Genomic DNA, 16,958 nt, shown 5'->3' on the forward strand with positions numbered 1-16,958 from the left:
TTGTACTGGATAAGTTGAGACTGTGTTTCAGGTGAGCAAACATACCATGATGAAACCAGCGTCTTCCAACTGTCCTCTAAAATCTGGATACCCAGATCCTTCTCCCAACACTGCCTCAGTCCCCCCAAATTGGGAGAGTGTGCCTCTCTGAAGATCCCATAGAATTTGGATGCCCTGATTCTATTAATGCCAGGGGCTGCAAACATCTTCTGAATACTAGATGGAGGGTCTGGATTATTATTCAAAATGGTTTTAATACAGTGTCTTATTTGAAAAAACCTCCAAATTTCCCTTGGATCCAGATTAAATTCTCGTCTGATTTCTGCAAACGATTTCATGCCAGTCTGCCCAAATAAATCCCCCACCTGATTGATACCTGTCCTAGCCCAAGCCTCCCACCAGACCGGTTTCTTACCAATTAATATTTTATTATTATACCAGATAGAGGCTCTAGCGGTAAGATAAGGGCTAATGTTGGTATATTGGTGAGCTCTAAACCAGGTCTCTTGCATGAAAGCCAATACTGGATCTTTAAACGGTACTGGTCTTCCCTTCTGAGTAAGGAAGGCCTCTAAAGACGAAGGAGCCACAAGACTTTCCTCAATCGCAACCCATGATGGAGAGGGAGAAAGCATAATGATACCAGACCATCTTGGACAATGCCAACCCGCCACTCTCTTTAGCAGCATATAATTTGGACCGATTAAAAGATGGCTTTTTGCCTGCCCACACAAAACCCTCCACACATGTATTATAAAGCTTTAGCAAATTATGTAACATGTGAAGAAAGTACTGAAGTTTAGGGGCAATAATCATCTTCACCAAATTAATTCTGCCCAAAAGGGACAGATTTATTTTAACCCACTTCTGCAACAGCGGACGAATGTTTTGAATCACTGGGGAGATGTTTACTTGCATTATGTTGTCTAAACCAGGGGTCAGTTTAATCCCTAAGTAAGTCAAACCCTCGGGCATCCACTTGAAATGCCATGAGCTCCTCATAACTGGCGGACACAGTTTAGAAATGGGCATAACTTCCGACTTAGACCAATTTATGGTGTAGCCAGAGATTACAGAAAAGGAATCAATAATTGAGGAAATTGCAGGAATGGCCTGTTCTGGGTTACTTGAGATCAGTAAAATGTCATCTGCATACAAAAAAGTTTTATGTTCTTCTTGACCCATATCCACCCCCCTAATTTTCTTACATTCACGTAATGCAATAGCCAAAGGCTCCAAAAACAGGGCGAAAATGAGAGGTGATAAGGGTGAATCTTGTCTAGTACCCCGACTTAACGAAAAGGAGGGTGACATTATCCCATTGGTAGTAACTGTAGCCATTGGATCTGTGTATACCACCTGAATCCACTGCCTAAAAAAGGGACCAAAACCGAATCTCTTCAACGTATAAAACAGAAAGGGATATTCAACTTTATCAAAGGCCTTCTCTGCAACTAAGGAGAACGCGACGACAGGGTCTAAATTAGTCCTGCTCTTCCAGAATATGTGCAATAACCTACGTAGATTATCTGCAGAACTTCTGTTTTTCACAAAACCGACCTGATCCCTATGCACCAAATACGGAAGAACTTTCTCAAGCCTAAAAGCTAGTATCTTAGAAATAATTTTTTCGTCCACATTAATTAATGAAATTGGGCAATAATTCCCACAATACTGTGGGTCTTTCCCTTTTTTATGTAATAACGTGATCACTGCCGATCGCATACTAAATGGTAGTCTCCCTCTTTGAAATGCATCTTGATATACCGACAGTAGTCTTGGAGCTAATTCGCCCACGAACACCTTATAAAAATCTGATGGAAATCCATCGTTGCCTGGAGATTTGCCCAATCTAAGACTTCCAATTGCCTGCTCAACTTCAGTTAGTGTAATCTTACCTTCTAATACAGTTCTTTGATCTTCAGACAGGCTGGGAATTTTAATAGAAGAGAAGAAATCTGACAGCCTCTGTTCCTCCACCAATCCATTAGAGGTGTAAAGCTCCTGATAAAATTTAGTAAAAGTATCATTAATTTCTTTTTTACTGGTGGTCAACTTATTATTATTACTAGGAACAAAAATAGATGGTATAAGGTTGCTAGATTTTATCTGCTTAACCCTGTGTGCCAACATTTTACCTGTTCTCTCCCCTTGTTCAAAATACTTCTGATTTAGACAAAACATTGCATATTCCGCTTTTTTCTCCAGTATAGAATAGAATAGAATAGAATAGCCTTTATTGTCATTGTACAGAGTACAACGAAATTGGAGTGCCACTCCCTTGGTGCAAGTTTCAATAATAAATATAAATGTAAAATATAAAAAGTACAAAAAAAACAATCGTAAGTACTCAAACAATAGTATGTACAATATATACAGGATAGCAGCATTAATATAATGACAGTATGAATAGCAGCATAATATAATGACAGTGACGGTATGGAATAGGTTCAATTGTTTTTGTGCTTATTTACTACGGTGATAGCTCTGGGAAAGAACCTATCCCTGAATCTGTTTGTCCTGGTTTTATGTGACCTGTACCGTCGGCCTGACGGTAATAGTTCAAACAGTTGGTTGCTGGGGTGAGAGTGGTCCTTGATGATATTGCCAGCTCTGCTGAGGTACCGAGAGTTTGCAGTGACCTCCAGGCTGGGCAGAGAGCAGCCAGTGATCTTCTGGGCTGTGTTGATTACCCTCTGCAGTACTTTCCTGTCTGCAGCTGAGCACCCTGCATACCATGTTGTTATGCCGTACGTTAGGATGCTCTCTATGGTGGCTCTGTAAAATGTCACCAGCAGCCTCTCCTCCAGGTTGTTCCTCCTGAGCACTCTCAGAAAGTGGAGACGCTGCTGGGCCTTTTTAACCACCGCTGTAGTATTTGCAGTCCAGGAGAGGTCATCAGATATCTGCACGCCCAGAAACCTCATGGAGTGTACCCTCTCCACACAGCTCCCGTGAATGTAAAGTGGGGCCGGGTCTGCTCTGCCCTTCCCGAAGTCCAAGATAAGTTCTTTAGTTTTCGTGGTGTTCAGTTGGAGGTTGTTAACTGAACACCACTCAGTCAGTCTGTTGACCTCATCTCTGTAGTCCGACTCATCCCCCCTTGAGATGAGTCCAACCACTGTGGTGTCATCCGCGAACTTTATGATGGTGTTTGAGAGATGGGTAGGGGAGCAGTCGGATGTGTAGAGCGTAAACAGGAGGGGACTCAAAACACATCCTTGTGGAGACCCGGTGCTGAGTGTGATGGTGCTGGACCGGTGGGGGCCGAGTCTGACAGACTGTGGTCTATTTGTCAGGAAGTCCTTGATCCAGAGGCAGATGGGGGTGGAGAGTCCCAGGTGAGACAGTTTCTGGACCAGGATCTCCAGGATGATATGATTGAATGCTGAGCTGAAGTCCAGAAAGAGCATTCTCACATAGCTTCCTCGGTGCTCCAGGTGACTCAGCGCAGTGTGGAGCACTATGGTGATAGCGTCCTCGGTGGAACGATTTGTCCTGTAGGTAAATTGGTGGGGGTCCAGAGTGGGAGGCAGACCGGCCCTGATGTGCTGACAGACCAGTCTCTCAAAGCACTTCATCACTACAGGCGTAAGTGCAACAGGCCTGTAGTCATTTGGGCTGGCCACAGCTGTCTTCTTGGCGATGGGGATGATGGTGGAGGTTTTGAGGCAGGGCGGGACGGTGTTTGATGACAAGGAAAGGTTGAATATTTTAGTGAAGACTCCGGTCAGTTCGTCAGCACATGCTCTGAGAACCTTTCCATGTATTCCATCAGGACCTGCCGCCTTCCTGGGATTCACTGACCTTAGAACACACCTCACTTGGTGCTCCCTAAGTGTTAGTGTGCCAGTGCTGGGGGCGGGTGGAAGTGGTGTGGCAGCTGAGGGCTTGGTCGTCTCAAAGCGGGCGAAGAAACGGTTTAGATCCTCAGCCAGTGAGGCATCAGTCCTAGATGTTGCCTGGTTATTGCTTCTGTAGTTGGTAATGTGATTGATCCCCTGCCACATTTTTCTGGGGTCGTTGTCAGCAAAGTGATCTTCAATCCTCCTCCTATAGGCAGCCTTAGCTTTCCTGATGCCTCTACTCAGGTCTGCCCTGGCCGCCCTATACGCAGCCCTGTCCCCTGACTTGAAGGCAGTGTTGCGGCTTTTTAGGAGGGATTGCACTTCGCTATTCATCCAGGGTTTTTGATTTGGAAACACCCTGACCCTTTTGTTGACGGTGACATTGTCAACACAGTTCCTGATGTACGAGAGTACAGTGTCCGTGTACTCCTGGAGGTTGTGGCTGGAGAATAAATCCCATACAGTTGTTGAGAAGCAGTCCTGCAGTTGAGAAAGGGCTCCTTCAGGCCAGGTTTTTATTGTCTTTGTCTGGGGCTTTGTTTTTCTCAGCAGGGGGGTGTAGGTGGGGGTGAGGGACATGCAGAGGTGGTCAGATCCAGCCAGGTTGGGGAGGGGTGTCGCTCTGCAAGCATGCCTGATGTTTGAATAGACATGGTCCAAAGTGTGTTCTCCTCTCGTAGCAAAGTCCACAAACTGGACAAATTTAGGAAGCACAGTCTTTAGGCACGCTTTGTTAAAGTCGCCGGCGACAATAAAAACCCCATCGGGGTGGGCAAGCTGTTGTTTGTTTATGGTGTTGAGCAAGAGGCTGAGAGCCGTGCTAACGTTAGCATCCGGCGGTATATAAACAGCTATCACAATAACTACTGTAAACTCCCTCGGGATGTAAAAAGGTCTGCACGAGACTGCCAGAACCTCCAAATCAGGAGAACAGTGTGTGTGAATGATCCTGCTGTTACAACACCACTCGTTATGCACGTAAACACATAGCCCCCCTCCTCTGCTTTTTCTGTTGCTGTTTCTGTCATGCCGGTGTAGCGTGCGGCCTGCTAACTCGACTGCAGCGTCGGGAATCAGCGGGTGAAGCCACGTCTCTGTAATAAGAATAATGCTGCAGTTACGTGAAAAGCTTGTGTTGGCTATCTGTAGCTCCAATTCGTCAAGTTTGTGGGTGATGGATCTGGCGTTCGATAGGAAAAGGCTCGGAAGTGCTGGCCGGTGTGGATGTTTGCGTAGCCTAGCGTCTGAGCCCGACCGGCATCCCCTCTTCTGCTTTCTTTCCCTCCGTCGCCTTCTACGCTTGCTGGGCGGGCAGACCATCCACGGTTACCCTGGCGGTCTCGCTATCTCCACCAGGATGTTGTGTGTTCGCTGATAGTCGCCAGAAACAGACAAACTATATTTAAAACCTAGGTCAATTAGGTTCTGGCGACTGTAAGAGATGGCGGCGTTGCAAACATTCAAAAATATCCACATTAAAAGTAAAAACGAGCACCAAACTGGAGAGCTAAGAGCCGCTGCACCCGTGCGCGCCGCCATCTTGTCATTAGTATACTATTCATCTCAAAATTAAATTTAATTAATTTGTTCCATAAATCCCTCTCTGGGTGCAGCATGTGTTGTTTTTCAAGCTCCTTGATATCCTGTTCCAGCTTCATCAGCTTGTCCCTCTCAACTTTTTTAATCAAGGAGCAATACTGGATAAGGCGCCCCCTCAAATAGGCCTTAAAAGCGTCCCAGGTCATTCCAACGTCATCAATAGAGCCCTCATTGTGCAACCAAAACTCCTTTATCATTTCCCTTATACATTCACAATGACCCTTATTCTTCAATAATGAGTTATTCAAACGCCACCTAGGTGACGGTTTAATATTATCACTACCAGAAAGAACAAGGTCAATGGGAGCATGATCCGAAACAGCAATATTACCAATAGAGGACCCAATAGTTTGACTTACCAGAGAACGGGACACCAAGAAATAGTCTATCCTGGAGTAGGTTGAGTGAGGATGTGAAAAAAAAGTATAATCTCTTTCTTGAGGATGAAGAAGTCTCCATATATCTACCAGGCTCAATTCCTCTGACATCACGTCCACCGCAACATTTACTGAGTCCAGTACAGGAGGATTTATTCAACAATACATCCCTGACCCGGTTAAAATCTCCCCCAATTACAATATTTGTATTACCTATAGTCCGCACAATGTTACAGACTTCATGAAAAAATTGTGGCTGAGGAGAATTGGGAGCATATATGTTGACCAATGTCATTTTCCGCCCCTGTAAACATGCATCCAAAACCACCCATCTACCCTCCTAATCTGTATAATGCTTAAAAACCTGAAAATCCAAGTTTCTTCTGATCAATATGACCACCCCTCTTTTTCTAGCAGAAAATGCACTAAAATAAACTTGCGCCACCCAATCTCTTTTAAGCTTTAATGATTCCGCCTCATCGAGATGGGTCTCCTGAATCAGGGCTATGTCTGTCTTTTTCTGCTTCAAGTATGTGAGGATTTTCTTCCTTTTAATAACATTATGACAACCCGCTATATTCCACAACATTATTTTATATAACTCCATAACACAACGCGAGCCAAGTTATTGTACAGATTTATCCAGAAGAAAATCCCATTTACCCATATAACAAATCTTAAAGCCAGTTACATGAGACAACCCAGTGGTCCAAAAAATAGGTCTATACAGGACAGTTGGCACCATACCATCAAAATGAACAACAAAACAAAACACAGTTAAAAAAAAAAAAAAAAAGAAAAAGAGAAGAAAAAAAAACACCATGAAATCGTTGGTCCGTGGCACTCAAAAATCCCATAATGGCATCCCTCCTCACGTCCCCCCCCCCCCCAAACAAAAAAACCCTCACAGAAGTAAACTAACCCTTAGCTTATAAAATCCTCTTAAGTTACATCACCCGGAATGTTAGCCGAATCCAGGCCGCTCAGAAATTGCTTAGCCTCTGCTGGGTTGGAAAACTGATGATACTGGTTATCCACTGAAAAAGTCATAACAGCCGGAAAGCGAAGGGAATAGCCAATATTGCACTGTTGCAGCAAGCGGCGCGCCTCGTCAAACTTCCGGCGTTTTTCTTGTACCTCCTGTGCATAATCCTGGAAAAAACAAACTCTCATGCCTTTCCAAATGATCTGCTTCTTTTTTCTGGCAGCCGCCAGTACGGACATCTTGGCTTTATCCCATAGGAAGCAAACAATGATGTGTCTCGGTCTGGAATCTGCAGCTGGCTTCGGAGGTGCTGGCCCCACCCGATGGATTCTATCTATTTCGTAGTAATCTCCCATCTCAATGTCCAGAGCCTCAGACAACAGATGCTTCACGCAATCCTCAAGATTACGGCCTTCGGTTCCGTCTCTAATACCCGATATTCTAATATTCTGGCGCTGTGAGAAACCCTCGAGCACCATTACTTTTTCCTGCAGCCGCTGGTTCTGTATCTTCAAGTTCTTACTTATTGAGCTAGCTTTAGCCTCTTCATCCTCCAAACGAGAAATTCTTGTCTCTGTTTCGTCCACCCTCGCGCCTAGGCTATTCCCAGCTTCCTTGAGAGACTCAATTCCACCTTTCACCGTCGTCATATCTTGTGCTACCTGCTCAAGCAGAGATCTTATAGAAGTCAGCTCGGCCGCCACACCATCTTGGGAAGGACACCTGGCATCCACACCATCAGATGTCTCCGCCATAGTAGTTAGCGAAGTAGCCTGAGTGTTGTGTGTTTTCCCTCGCGGCATAGTCGGATCGTTGCGTGTAAAGTAATGACTCTTCTGCCTCCTTCCACAGAATTTGCCAGGGCTGACCCAAAGTAAGACAAATGACCGGCTCTAACTTATTTTTAACAAGGTTTAGGGGGGGTGGAGTGCGCGCCTCCAACTTATGCTGCCATCTTGGGCGGGCGTACCACGTGACTCGGTCTCTCTTTCTAGTCCCTGTCAGTACTCTTGCTGCAGCATTTTGGATTAGCTGAAGGCTTTTTAGGGAGTTTTTAGGACATCCTGATAATAATGAATTACAGTAGTCCAGCCTGGAAGTAATAAATGCATGAACTAGTTTTTCAGCATCACTCTGAGACAGGATATTTCTAATTTTAGAGATGTTGCACAAATGGAAGAAAGCAGTCTTACATATTTGTTTAATATGTGCATTGAAGGACATGTCTTGGTCAAAAATGACTCCAAGGTTCCTCACAGTATTACTGGAGGCCAAGGTAATGCCATCCAGAGTAAGAATCTGGATAGATACCATATTTCTAAGATTTTCAGGGCCAAGTAAAATAACCTCAGTTTTATCTGAATTAAGAAGCAGAAAGTTAGCGGCCATCCAGGTCTTTATGTCTTTAAGACATTCCTGCAGTTTAACTAATTGGTGTGTGTCATCTGGCTTCATGGACAGATAGAACTGGGTGTCATCTGCATAGCAGTGAAAATGTATGCTATGTCTTCTAATGATACTGCGTAAGGGAAGCATGTATAATGTAAACAGAATTGGTCCTAGCACTGAACCCTGTGGAACACCATAATTGACCTTAGTGTGTGAAGAGGACTCTCCATTTACATGCACAAATTGGAGTCTATTAGATAGATATGATACAAACCACTGCAGTGCAGTACCTGTAATACCTACAGCATGTTCTAATCGCTCTAATAGGATATTATGGTCGACAGTATCGAACGCTGCACTAAGGTCTAGCAGGACAAGCACAGAGATGAGTCCACTGTCAGAGGCCATAAGAAGATCATTTGTAACCTTCACTAAAGCTGTTTCTGTGCTGTGATGAACTCTGAAACCTGACTGAAACTCTTCAAATAAGCCATTCCTCTGCAGATGATCTGTTAGCTGTTTGACAACTATTCTTTCAAGGATTTTTGATATGAAAGGAAGGTTGGAGATTGGCCTGTAATTAGCTAAGACTGCTGGGTCTAGAGATGGCTTTTTAAGTAAAGCTTTAACTACAGCCAGCTTGAAGGCCTGTGGTACATAGTCGATTATTAGAGATAGGTTGATCATATTTAAGATTGAAGGATTAATTAATGGCAGGTTTGTAGGAGTTTTATAGGACCCACATCTGTTACTATATTACTATATTAACCCTTAATACAGAGAATATACTGAAAATTTACCACAGATGATGTAACACTCCATTATCTGCAGGACTGCAGATGAGCAGAAACTACATATTGTATTTTTTTTTACTGTGTTAGCTACTGGGGTGATATTTGAGGTCGGGGAAACAAACTACATTTCAATGAAGCAGAAGCAAAACATGTTAATTCACATTTATGTCACAATGTTCAATGAATTGTACCTGCCAGTGGACTAGAACTGATTTGATGTTTGCTGCTGTGATGTCTTTGCTATTCGGTAGCAAATATCATTAGAACCGACTGCTGAAAACTAACTGATACCATTCTCAGTCGACTTTTTGACCTCCTGTTATGCTAGAGAGAGGCATGACATGCTATGTAACCTAAACATGTTTTTAGCTTGATCTTATCTTATAACTGAACCCACAAGAGTGTACTCATGAAAGCACATACACCAACAGTTATATATTACTGTTGGAAAATAAATAAATAAGTAACCTTTATGATGTAACAATGCTATAATAATGGCTTGTTTGGGCTTTGTGCGCAGAAATGTTGAGAGGGTTGAGAAGGAAACTTAGAGTAGTAGAGTTGTCACAATACCAGAATTTCAAACTTAATATTGGTACTTTTTTTCATATCGCAGCTAAACTTTTGACCTCATCCTGCAACAAGAGAAGTAATGGCAAAGAAGCCATTTTTTGAAAAAGATAAGTTAATTTTCCACGAATTTTCAAAATTATAAATTAGATCAATTATCTGTGACATTTTTATCTGTAATGTATCTTACCTTCAGAATATCTAATAAGTAATAACTAATAAAGAAATGAAACAACACAATACATAACACATTTAAATCATAGAAATTTTTGTAGTAGAAAAGCATTATGAAAAAGTTAAAAATGAACTTTTGTGGTATTAGTTATGCTAAAATAAAGAAGATATTTTAAAAATGGTTTTACTAAAAATCAATTTTAGTATTGATTAATATCTCAGTATGGATTTTTTTCTGACAGCCCTAGTTGGAACAATAGGGTTAAAGGTCATAGGTCAAAGAAACAATGATTATTGGTTTGAATTGTGAAACAAAAAGTGGTCTTTCATATTGTTGATGTTTTCTTGACGCCATCCATCGATCCCAACCTCCTCATTTTATTGACTTGGCACATAGCTAAATCTACTGACTTCCCTGTCACACTAAATTTTCACAGCAAGAAAAAAGATGTGTTTTGTTGCTAAAACAGTTAATGGTAAAATGTAACTGTGGGTCATAATAGGTTGCTACAAAAATTACCTCTGGGGTCACCTGTTAAGTAGTTCAGTCATGTTGTGCATATGAATAAAGTATTGCAGCTATTTGTAATGAGCTTGGCGTGAGATCTCTGTTTCAATATTATTATAAAACTGTCCTTAGGATATGCAAACCTGCTCTACACTCTAATTAGACTCAGACTAATTGGACATTAACTTGTTAACACACATTGTTCCTGTCTAATAAGGCGTCTTTCAAAGGGCACATGTTCACCGCTAATTCAGTTTATATTATAAATGTCCAATTAATTGGGCATTTATAATACAAGTCCACCTCTCCTGGCATATGCACGGTAGCATATGCCAACAGCAAGTGTTAGACTCTTATTATTCTTCCTATTCTTTAGCTCAGTGTTTTCCATACTTTTGGAATCATGGCCCATATTTCACATTAGAAAAATCACACGGCACACCACCAAACAAAACCACCAGGTATAGCAGAAGTGGCCCGGTTTGTCCCCAGTATACCTTTTTTGCTTTCTTCTGACCACTACTCCTACTAGGGCCTTCATCTGGGTCGAAATTTGCTCCAGGACCCAGGTCCGATTGACTACTTTTTTTTATTCAAATATTCATCTATTGCTATTAAGTGCTGCGTTGTTTCACTCACAAGCATGACTATTATGTATTTTCTTTCCATCTTCTTCTGTTTTACTGGCAGTTAGCAACCAATTTAATTAGAGCAGCTAGTAGTACTGCCCCCTAGTAGAAGAGAATGTAATTGTTCTGCCCATTACTCACGTTGATCGCTTAGAGTACTAATCAAGCGGAACCAGATAATCTTCCATGGCACACCTGATCATTTCTCGGCACAGTGGTTGGGAAACACTGCTCTAGGTACAAACCATAGGCTATATGTAAAAGTTAGATGTAGCAGCCAATTGGTTTCTGAACATTGATGTTGTTTTTTGATCCAAAGTTACCATTTTTAGATTAGATTAGAATGCTTAGTGATTAGTTATCAAGTTTGGTAAGCTACTTATATCCAGATGGTGTATAGCACAATGACTGGAACAAAAACTGGAAGGATGCCCACGGACAGGGAACTGGGGGTATGTAATGACCGTCCATGGAATATGCGTGAAAATTCATGTGAAATCACTTTTAGCACGGAAGATTTGCCCCCCAGGAATTAAACTTATTTTAACTTTGAGGCAAGAAATAAAAATGGGAGAAAGAAAATACGAGTGATAATGCACAAGTTAATGTGATAATGCACTACAAACTACAGCTACCCTTAATTCTGATCCTAAATAAATCCAAGTGAATGATATAGGGTAAATTTTCGCCCAGTCTACAATAGTTCCAAAGGGCAAAACAGTTTTTGTATTCGAGGCTGTAAACATATAATGCTGTAAAACTGGGCATTTTAACATGGTAGTCGTATGGGGATTCCCACCTGTTAGAGGAACACAGTTTCTGACACTCCAGCATTGGCTTCATTTCTCAGCTCTGGAGTTTCCAGATTGATTTAAATGTATAAAAAAATATTTGGGATGTAACTGTAAATCTATCATCCAAAAACACATATGTGAGCAGCTACAAATATAAAAGGTCATATTTTATCATTTACATTATGTTCAGTTTACATCTACTTTGGGTGTGAAAGGGAAAGACCTGTAATTGAAAGAGCTAAAAGTCTAAATATTAATAATGAAGCCAGTTCTCAGAGGTTTTAACAGGAGGAAGTTGGTAACTATTAAAGAGGAGAAATGAGGCCTTTCACGTTTGATATCTGTTCCTGTCTCTCGTTTTCTCTGAATCACTTTTTTCTCTCTCTGTCCACGGGTATTCATGAGTCAATTTAGCACACTTGCCTGCTTTTCACCACTAGAGATTAACAGAGGTGTCGAGAGCTGGCAAAGACTTCTGAGATGAACACAAATGTTTCAAGTTGTTCGTTACTGTCAACAAAGTGCTGATCTGTTCTTGTCAAGTCACAGCTCAATGAGACAAGTGTCAAACCCCCCGATCTGTGATTTGTGCTGCTGTTATGTCATTCAGCCCTTCTTTATTCTCTCTCTTTTCTCTAGGTAAACACAACAGAGCGTTTCTTCTTTGTGGTCAAATGAGGCCATAGTGCTGTATCTGCTCTACATTTGGTCACAAGCTCATCAGTGTTGTTAGCTGACTTACAGAAAAACTTTGGTGCAATCACTTTGCCACTTTCTTGCAAATGTGTGTTTGACAGCTTCTTTGTCCCATCCTCATTGCATTACATGATGCTCATTGGCTTCTGTTTTGTTTTTGTTTTGTTTTTTTATTTTGCATCCAGTGGCAACTTTTTTGCTGGCTTTTGGGAAATAATAAAAAACATGCCAGGAAGGATAGTTGTTTTTACATTTTTAGGTCATGGTAAAAACCTAAAAATGTGAATTTGTGATATTTACTGCAAAGCATTATGTTATTACTGCATTCAAGAAGCGTTTTGTCAAACATGTATCCCCTCCTTTTAAAGACAAGCTACTTTTTTCAGTTTGAAATAAATAAATATGTGTTCTTGTATTTCTGTCTGTGAGATATACTTTAATTCCATTTTTCTTAAAGGTTATGTGATGGTAGTTGAAAGACAAAAAAAACGCCCAAACCACAGAATATGATATTCTTACATAGCATGAATATACATATGTATTTTTGCTATTATTTCATTATTAAGGTTAAACATCACTAATTATCACTAAATGTGTTGTGTTGGTCTCAAACCGATGCACAAATTTTAATGAAACACAAACTGGAGGTCTCACTGGGATTTGGATGAATGCTAATATATTTTGGCCAGTTAGCACTACTAATTGCGTCATGACATATCAACCCTATTTCCTGGACCTACACTGCAAAAAGCTTTCGCCTTTTTAAGAAACTCCTAAATTTGTCAGTTTTTCTTTGAAAATGGGTCCTCCAAAAAGTATTCAGTTGTCATTCTAGCCATGTGTAGCTTTTTATTAGCACTATTCAAGTATAGCACAGCTTTGAGCTAAGTTTTAGAGACTCATTGTACACAAGAGCATTCAGGTTCGTTGTCTCTGGACAGCAAATATTTAACACTTCAAAAAGACAACCACTCTCAGGCAAAGTCTAATTTCACTGGGACCTTTAAGATCAAGACTTTTTCATAACCAGTTATCTAAAGCACAATTGTATTTGTTTATATTAGCCTACTCAGAGCTTTGTAGCTACCCATGTAATACCAGCTAGCCCAAAATCACAAACCTCCTAAACATTGTTGGTATTTAGTTTTCCATCTTTGTTTTAATCCAAAGTTCAAGATTTCAGCCAGAATATTGTTCTTGATCTTTAGATGTCTACCCTGTTTTCCATGCTGGTATTTTCTAACTCCATTAAACCTGTTAAATCCCCATCGTATGAATACCTGGACATAAGTCTTTCTGGAGAGAACAGTCATCCTTATATAGTTTTTTTAGTTGAAATAATAAGGACGTCATACTTAAAGTGGATAAAAAGACTGATAACCATAGAAAGTATAGAAGGTGGACGTAGCTACTGTGACATCATCCAGTTTCTGAAGTCATATTTTGAAGCTTCATGATTAACATTTTCACCATCAGTATCTTGGTTTACAAAAAACAAATGTGGCAAGAGGGGTAGGCATGGCTAAACACAGGCTACTATCTACTCATTTAGACAGTAGCAATAGACAGTGGTTTCGTTCCTTATCCAACTATGATTGACTAAGCCCATAAACTCAGGAAGAAACATTGAAACAACAAAAATCATCTAATGGCATTAGCTAGTCAGACAGTAGTAAAGAGTCTGTCATTGACTTGCATCTTTTTAGGTCCTTTTTAGTGTACATTAAATTGAAAAAGAACTGTTATTTTGCCCTTAAACGTTCAAAAGTCAGAAGACGAAATTAAGAGATTGATAAAACATTTATGGTCAGTTGAGTTGGTCTTCTTTAGATGTTTGAGATTTTGGTGAAAAAAGTTCAGGTAACTGAAAAGAAGACTAGAAAAGGTACCTTTGGTCACAAATAAACACACTCTTTCTCCTTAACTCAGACAAACAACCAAAATAATTCAAATTGTATCCAAAAGCAGCAGAGTAAGCTGTAAGAAAAAAGAATTAAGAATTAGTGGTCTCGCTTAATAAACCCTCACACACTGGAATGCTGGAATACTGAATAATTCCAAAACAAGAAATTAGATCATTTCAATATTTATGAAAGTTTCCTGTTTGCCTGCCTGTTTAATCACAAACATGATGACTCACTTCCTATTTCTTCCTGTCCTTTTTCTTCCTCTTCTTCTTCCTCTTGTGTTTCAGTATGATCTACTCCTTGGTTACCTCATAACAACTGATTATCAACAACTGGGGAGAAACAGGAACACCTTTCGAGGCATTTGATACGACAGGACTAAAGAACACTAAAAGACAATACATTTCAAAGTAGAATAACAAAAACCTTTTTTTCCCTTGTTGCTGTGAAGCCAAACATCGAACATACACGTGGTTGAAGCTTGTTTTCTGCTTCATACCCAAAAGAAGAAAGGACATGCTTTATCCTCAACTGTATATAAAAATTGAAAACTAAATCTACTGTTTACAGTTTGACTCCTCATAGCGAGACCCAAGTTAATCACTGCCTGGCCAACGTTTGTACCACACACACAAATACAAACATACACAAACACAAACAGCCACAGCCTCCTCTGGAGTGCTACTGTACTTGCTGTACGGTAACAGCGATGGTAGCCCAGAGGACGAAGAGCACAGTATTGCACAGTTTGTCTCAGGCACAGCATGGTGAAGCACTGTCAGGCCCAGCACAACTCACCGAACCCTCAGTCACTCCTCTTCGATGCCTCACCAACTGTAGCTTCACCGGTGAGCTCAGGACGAGGGATAGATGAACGGATCACACTGTACAGAAAAGAGAGATGAGTTCTTGCAGGTGGGGTTTTGGGGGAGTTGAGCAGGAGCACACGCGGTCTGTACGTAGCCTGTGGGATTTTCTTTCAAACATACGTGAATGGCTTTTGTGATGTGTGCATTTTGGTGTATTCTTTAAACAAAGGCATTTCAAATTGATCTTCAGCAAACGTATTCTCTTTACAGCAATGCCTTCTTAGTGTCGTCCTAGTGTTGTTCTATTGTGTAAACTTTTCGAAAACTCAAGCTAACAACTGAAACCTGGCGAAGCTTTGATAGGAGCACACATTCTTTACACAATTAGTGTCTTCAATCTTGCACAATGTGCTCAATATTTGGCTATATTAGAGAACATTTATTATGGTCTATCCACACAGGTGACGGTCTTCCAACATGTAAAGAACCTTTCAGCCCTATTTGAAGATAGGGAAACAATGTGAATCTTTTCTAGCTCTCTTTACACCTTGGACCAAAATATTGTATTTTTTTCATTTGGATTTATTTATTTTGTGACTGCTCATTTCCATGCTTTATTTTAAACATCAATTTCCAATGTAACTAATGCCAGGAGCAAACAAAGCAGAAGATGGGAAAGGTGCCTGGTATTAATTGGGTTTTTCTCCCTGGTTCGAATGAAAGCAACTGTAGCAAATGATGTTGGCAAGAGGTTGTGAAGAGGCTGTCATGAATCACCAGAATTAATTCAGCAGGGCAGGTGGTTGAACCTGCATCATCCATGTGTAGCACAGTTTTCTAACTATTAAGAAACTCGTTAAACCTTCCCCACCATCTTTGCTTGATGAGCTTCACTTTGTAAAGTGGCAGCAGCAAAGAGCAGATAGGAATGCCCCGTTCTTGTTGTTTTCTCTTCTTCTAAGTCAAGCGTTTTCTAACGTAACCTGTATGTATGTGACCAACCAAGTTGAATTTAGATATTGTTTATGAAATAAAGTATTTTAAAATCTAAAGACTCAGTCATTGTACTTAAAGTGTTTTCAATGTTTCAGTGTTTTCAAATATTATTTCAAACATAATTTCTGTGGCATCCTCTCTGCATCATGTTACATTTGGCATATTGATTTAGCCTCGTTGCATCGGGACAGGAATCCCACCCCAGTTTGATCACCCAAATGAAAACCTTCTATCAGAAAAACAATAATACAGAGAAATTCACTTGATTTGTTCTGGTTTATGAAAATATACCATTTTACCTTCTGACTATACCAAAACTCAGTTATAACCCTAGATATGTCACTGGTAACCATTGAGGGATTTAACCATCTCATGCCTATTTTGGCTGCCTCCACTGCGAGTGTGTAAGCAGCAGATGATTTGCTCCCTGTCGCTAGCAACCTCCTGTGTCAAACCAATCCTCCACATGTCATCTTTCACAAATCTATGAATCTTCCTCCTCATTTAACATCCTTTATCTACTATCTCACCTTTGCACATGTCCAATCCGTCTGAGCCCTGCCTCTCCATCCACTTAGTTCACTTCAAATGAAAATCGTAATATTTCATAATTTCATCAGTGCCATCTCCAACCCATACATTATAGCAGGTCTCACTAGCATCTTATAAACCTTCTTTTTCACTCTTGCTGCTATGCTTCTATCACCAATCACCCCTGACACTTGTCTCCATCCACTCACACTGGCTACAGAGACTGTAGGCAGTGTCTTAACCTCTCTTCTAACCTGTCCGGTGGTCAACCCTAGGTACTTCAACTCATCCACCTTTACTGACTCTACTCGTTGCATCTTTGCTGTTACACCTGTCTCCCTCTCATTCACAC

At 40.8% G+C, this 16,958-nt stretch overlaps 1 protein-coding gene across 3 annotated transcripts in view; it reads left to right on the plus strand.

The window, feature by feature from the left end:
* cnih3 (cornichon family AMPA receptor auxiliary protein 3) overlaps nt 1–16,137 on the plus strand; it is a 149,716-nt gene extending 133,579 nt beyond the window's left edge. For all 3 annotated transcript variants that reach the window (XM_085246883.1, XM_085246881.1, XM_085246882.1), the window contains one exon: nt 14,558–16,137. Coding sequence is in view for 1 of the 3 variants with exons in the window: in XM_085246882.1 (XP_085103008.1) it covers nt 14,558–14,585 (28 nt within the window). In the remaining 2 variants the exon portion in view is untranslated. The remainder of the gene's footprint in view (nt 1–14,557) is intronic.
* The last annotated feature ends 821 nt before the right edge of the window (nt 16,138–16,958 follow it).

This window comes from Mchenga conophoros, linkage group LG15, assembly GCF_057382185.1.
Source record: "Mchenga conophoros isolate Kocher_MC1m ecotype Shallow Benthic linkage group LG15, M_conophoros_male_GT1.1, whole genome shotgun sequence".
NCBI classification, from domain to species: Eukaryota; Metazoa; Chordata; class Actinopteri; order Cichliformes; family Cichlidae; genus Mchenga; species Mchenga conophoros.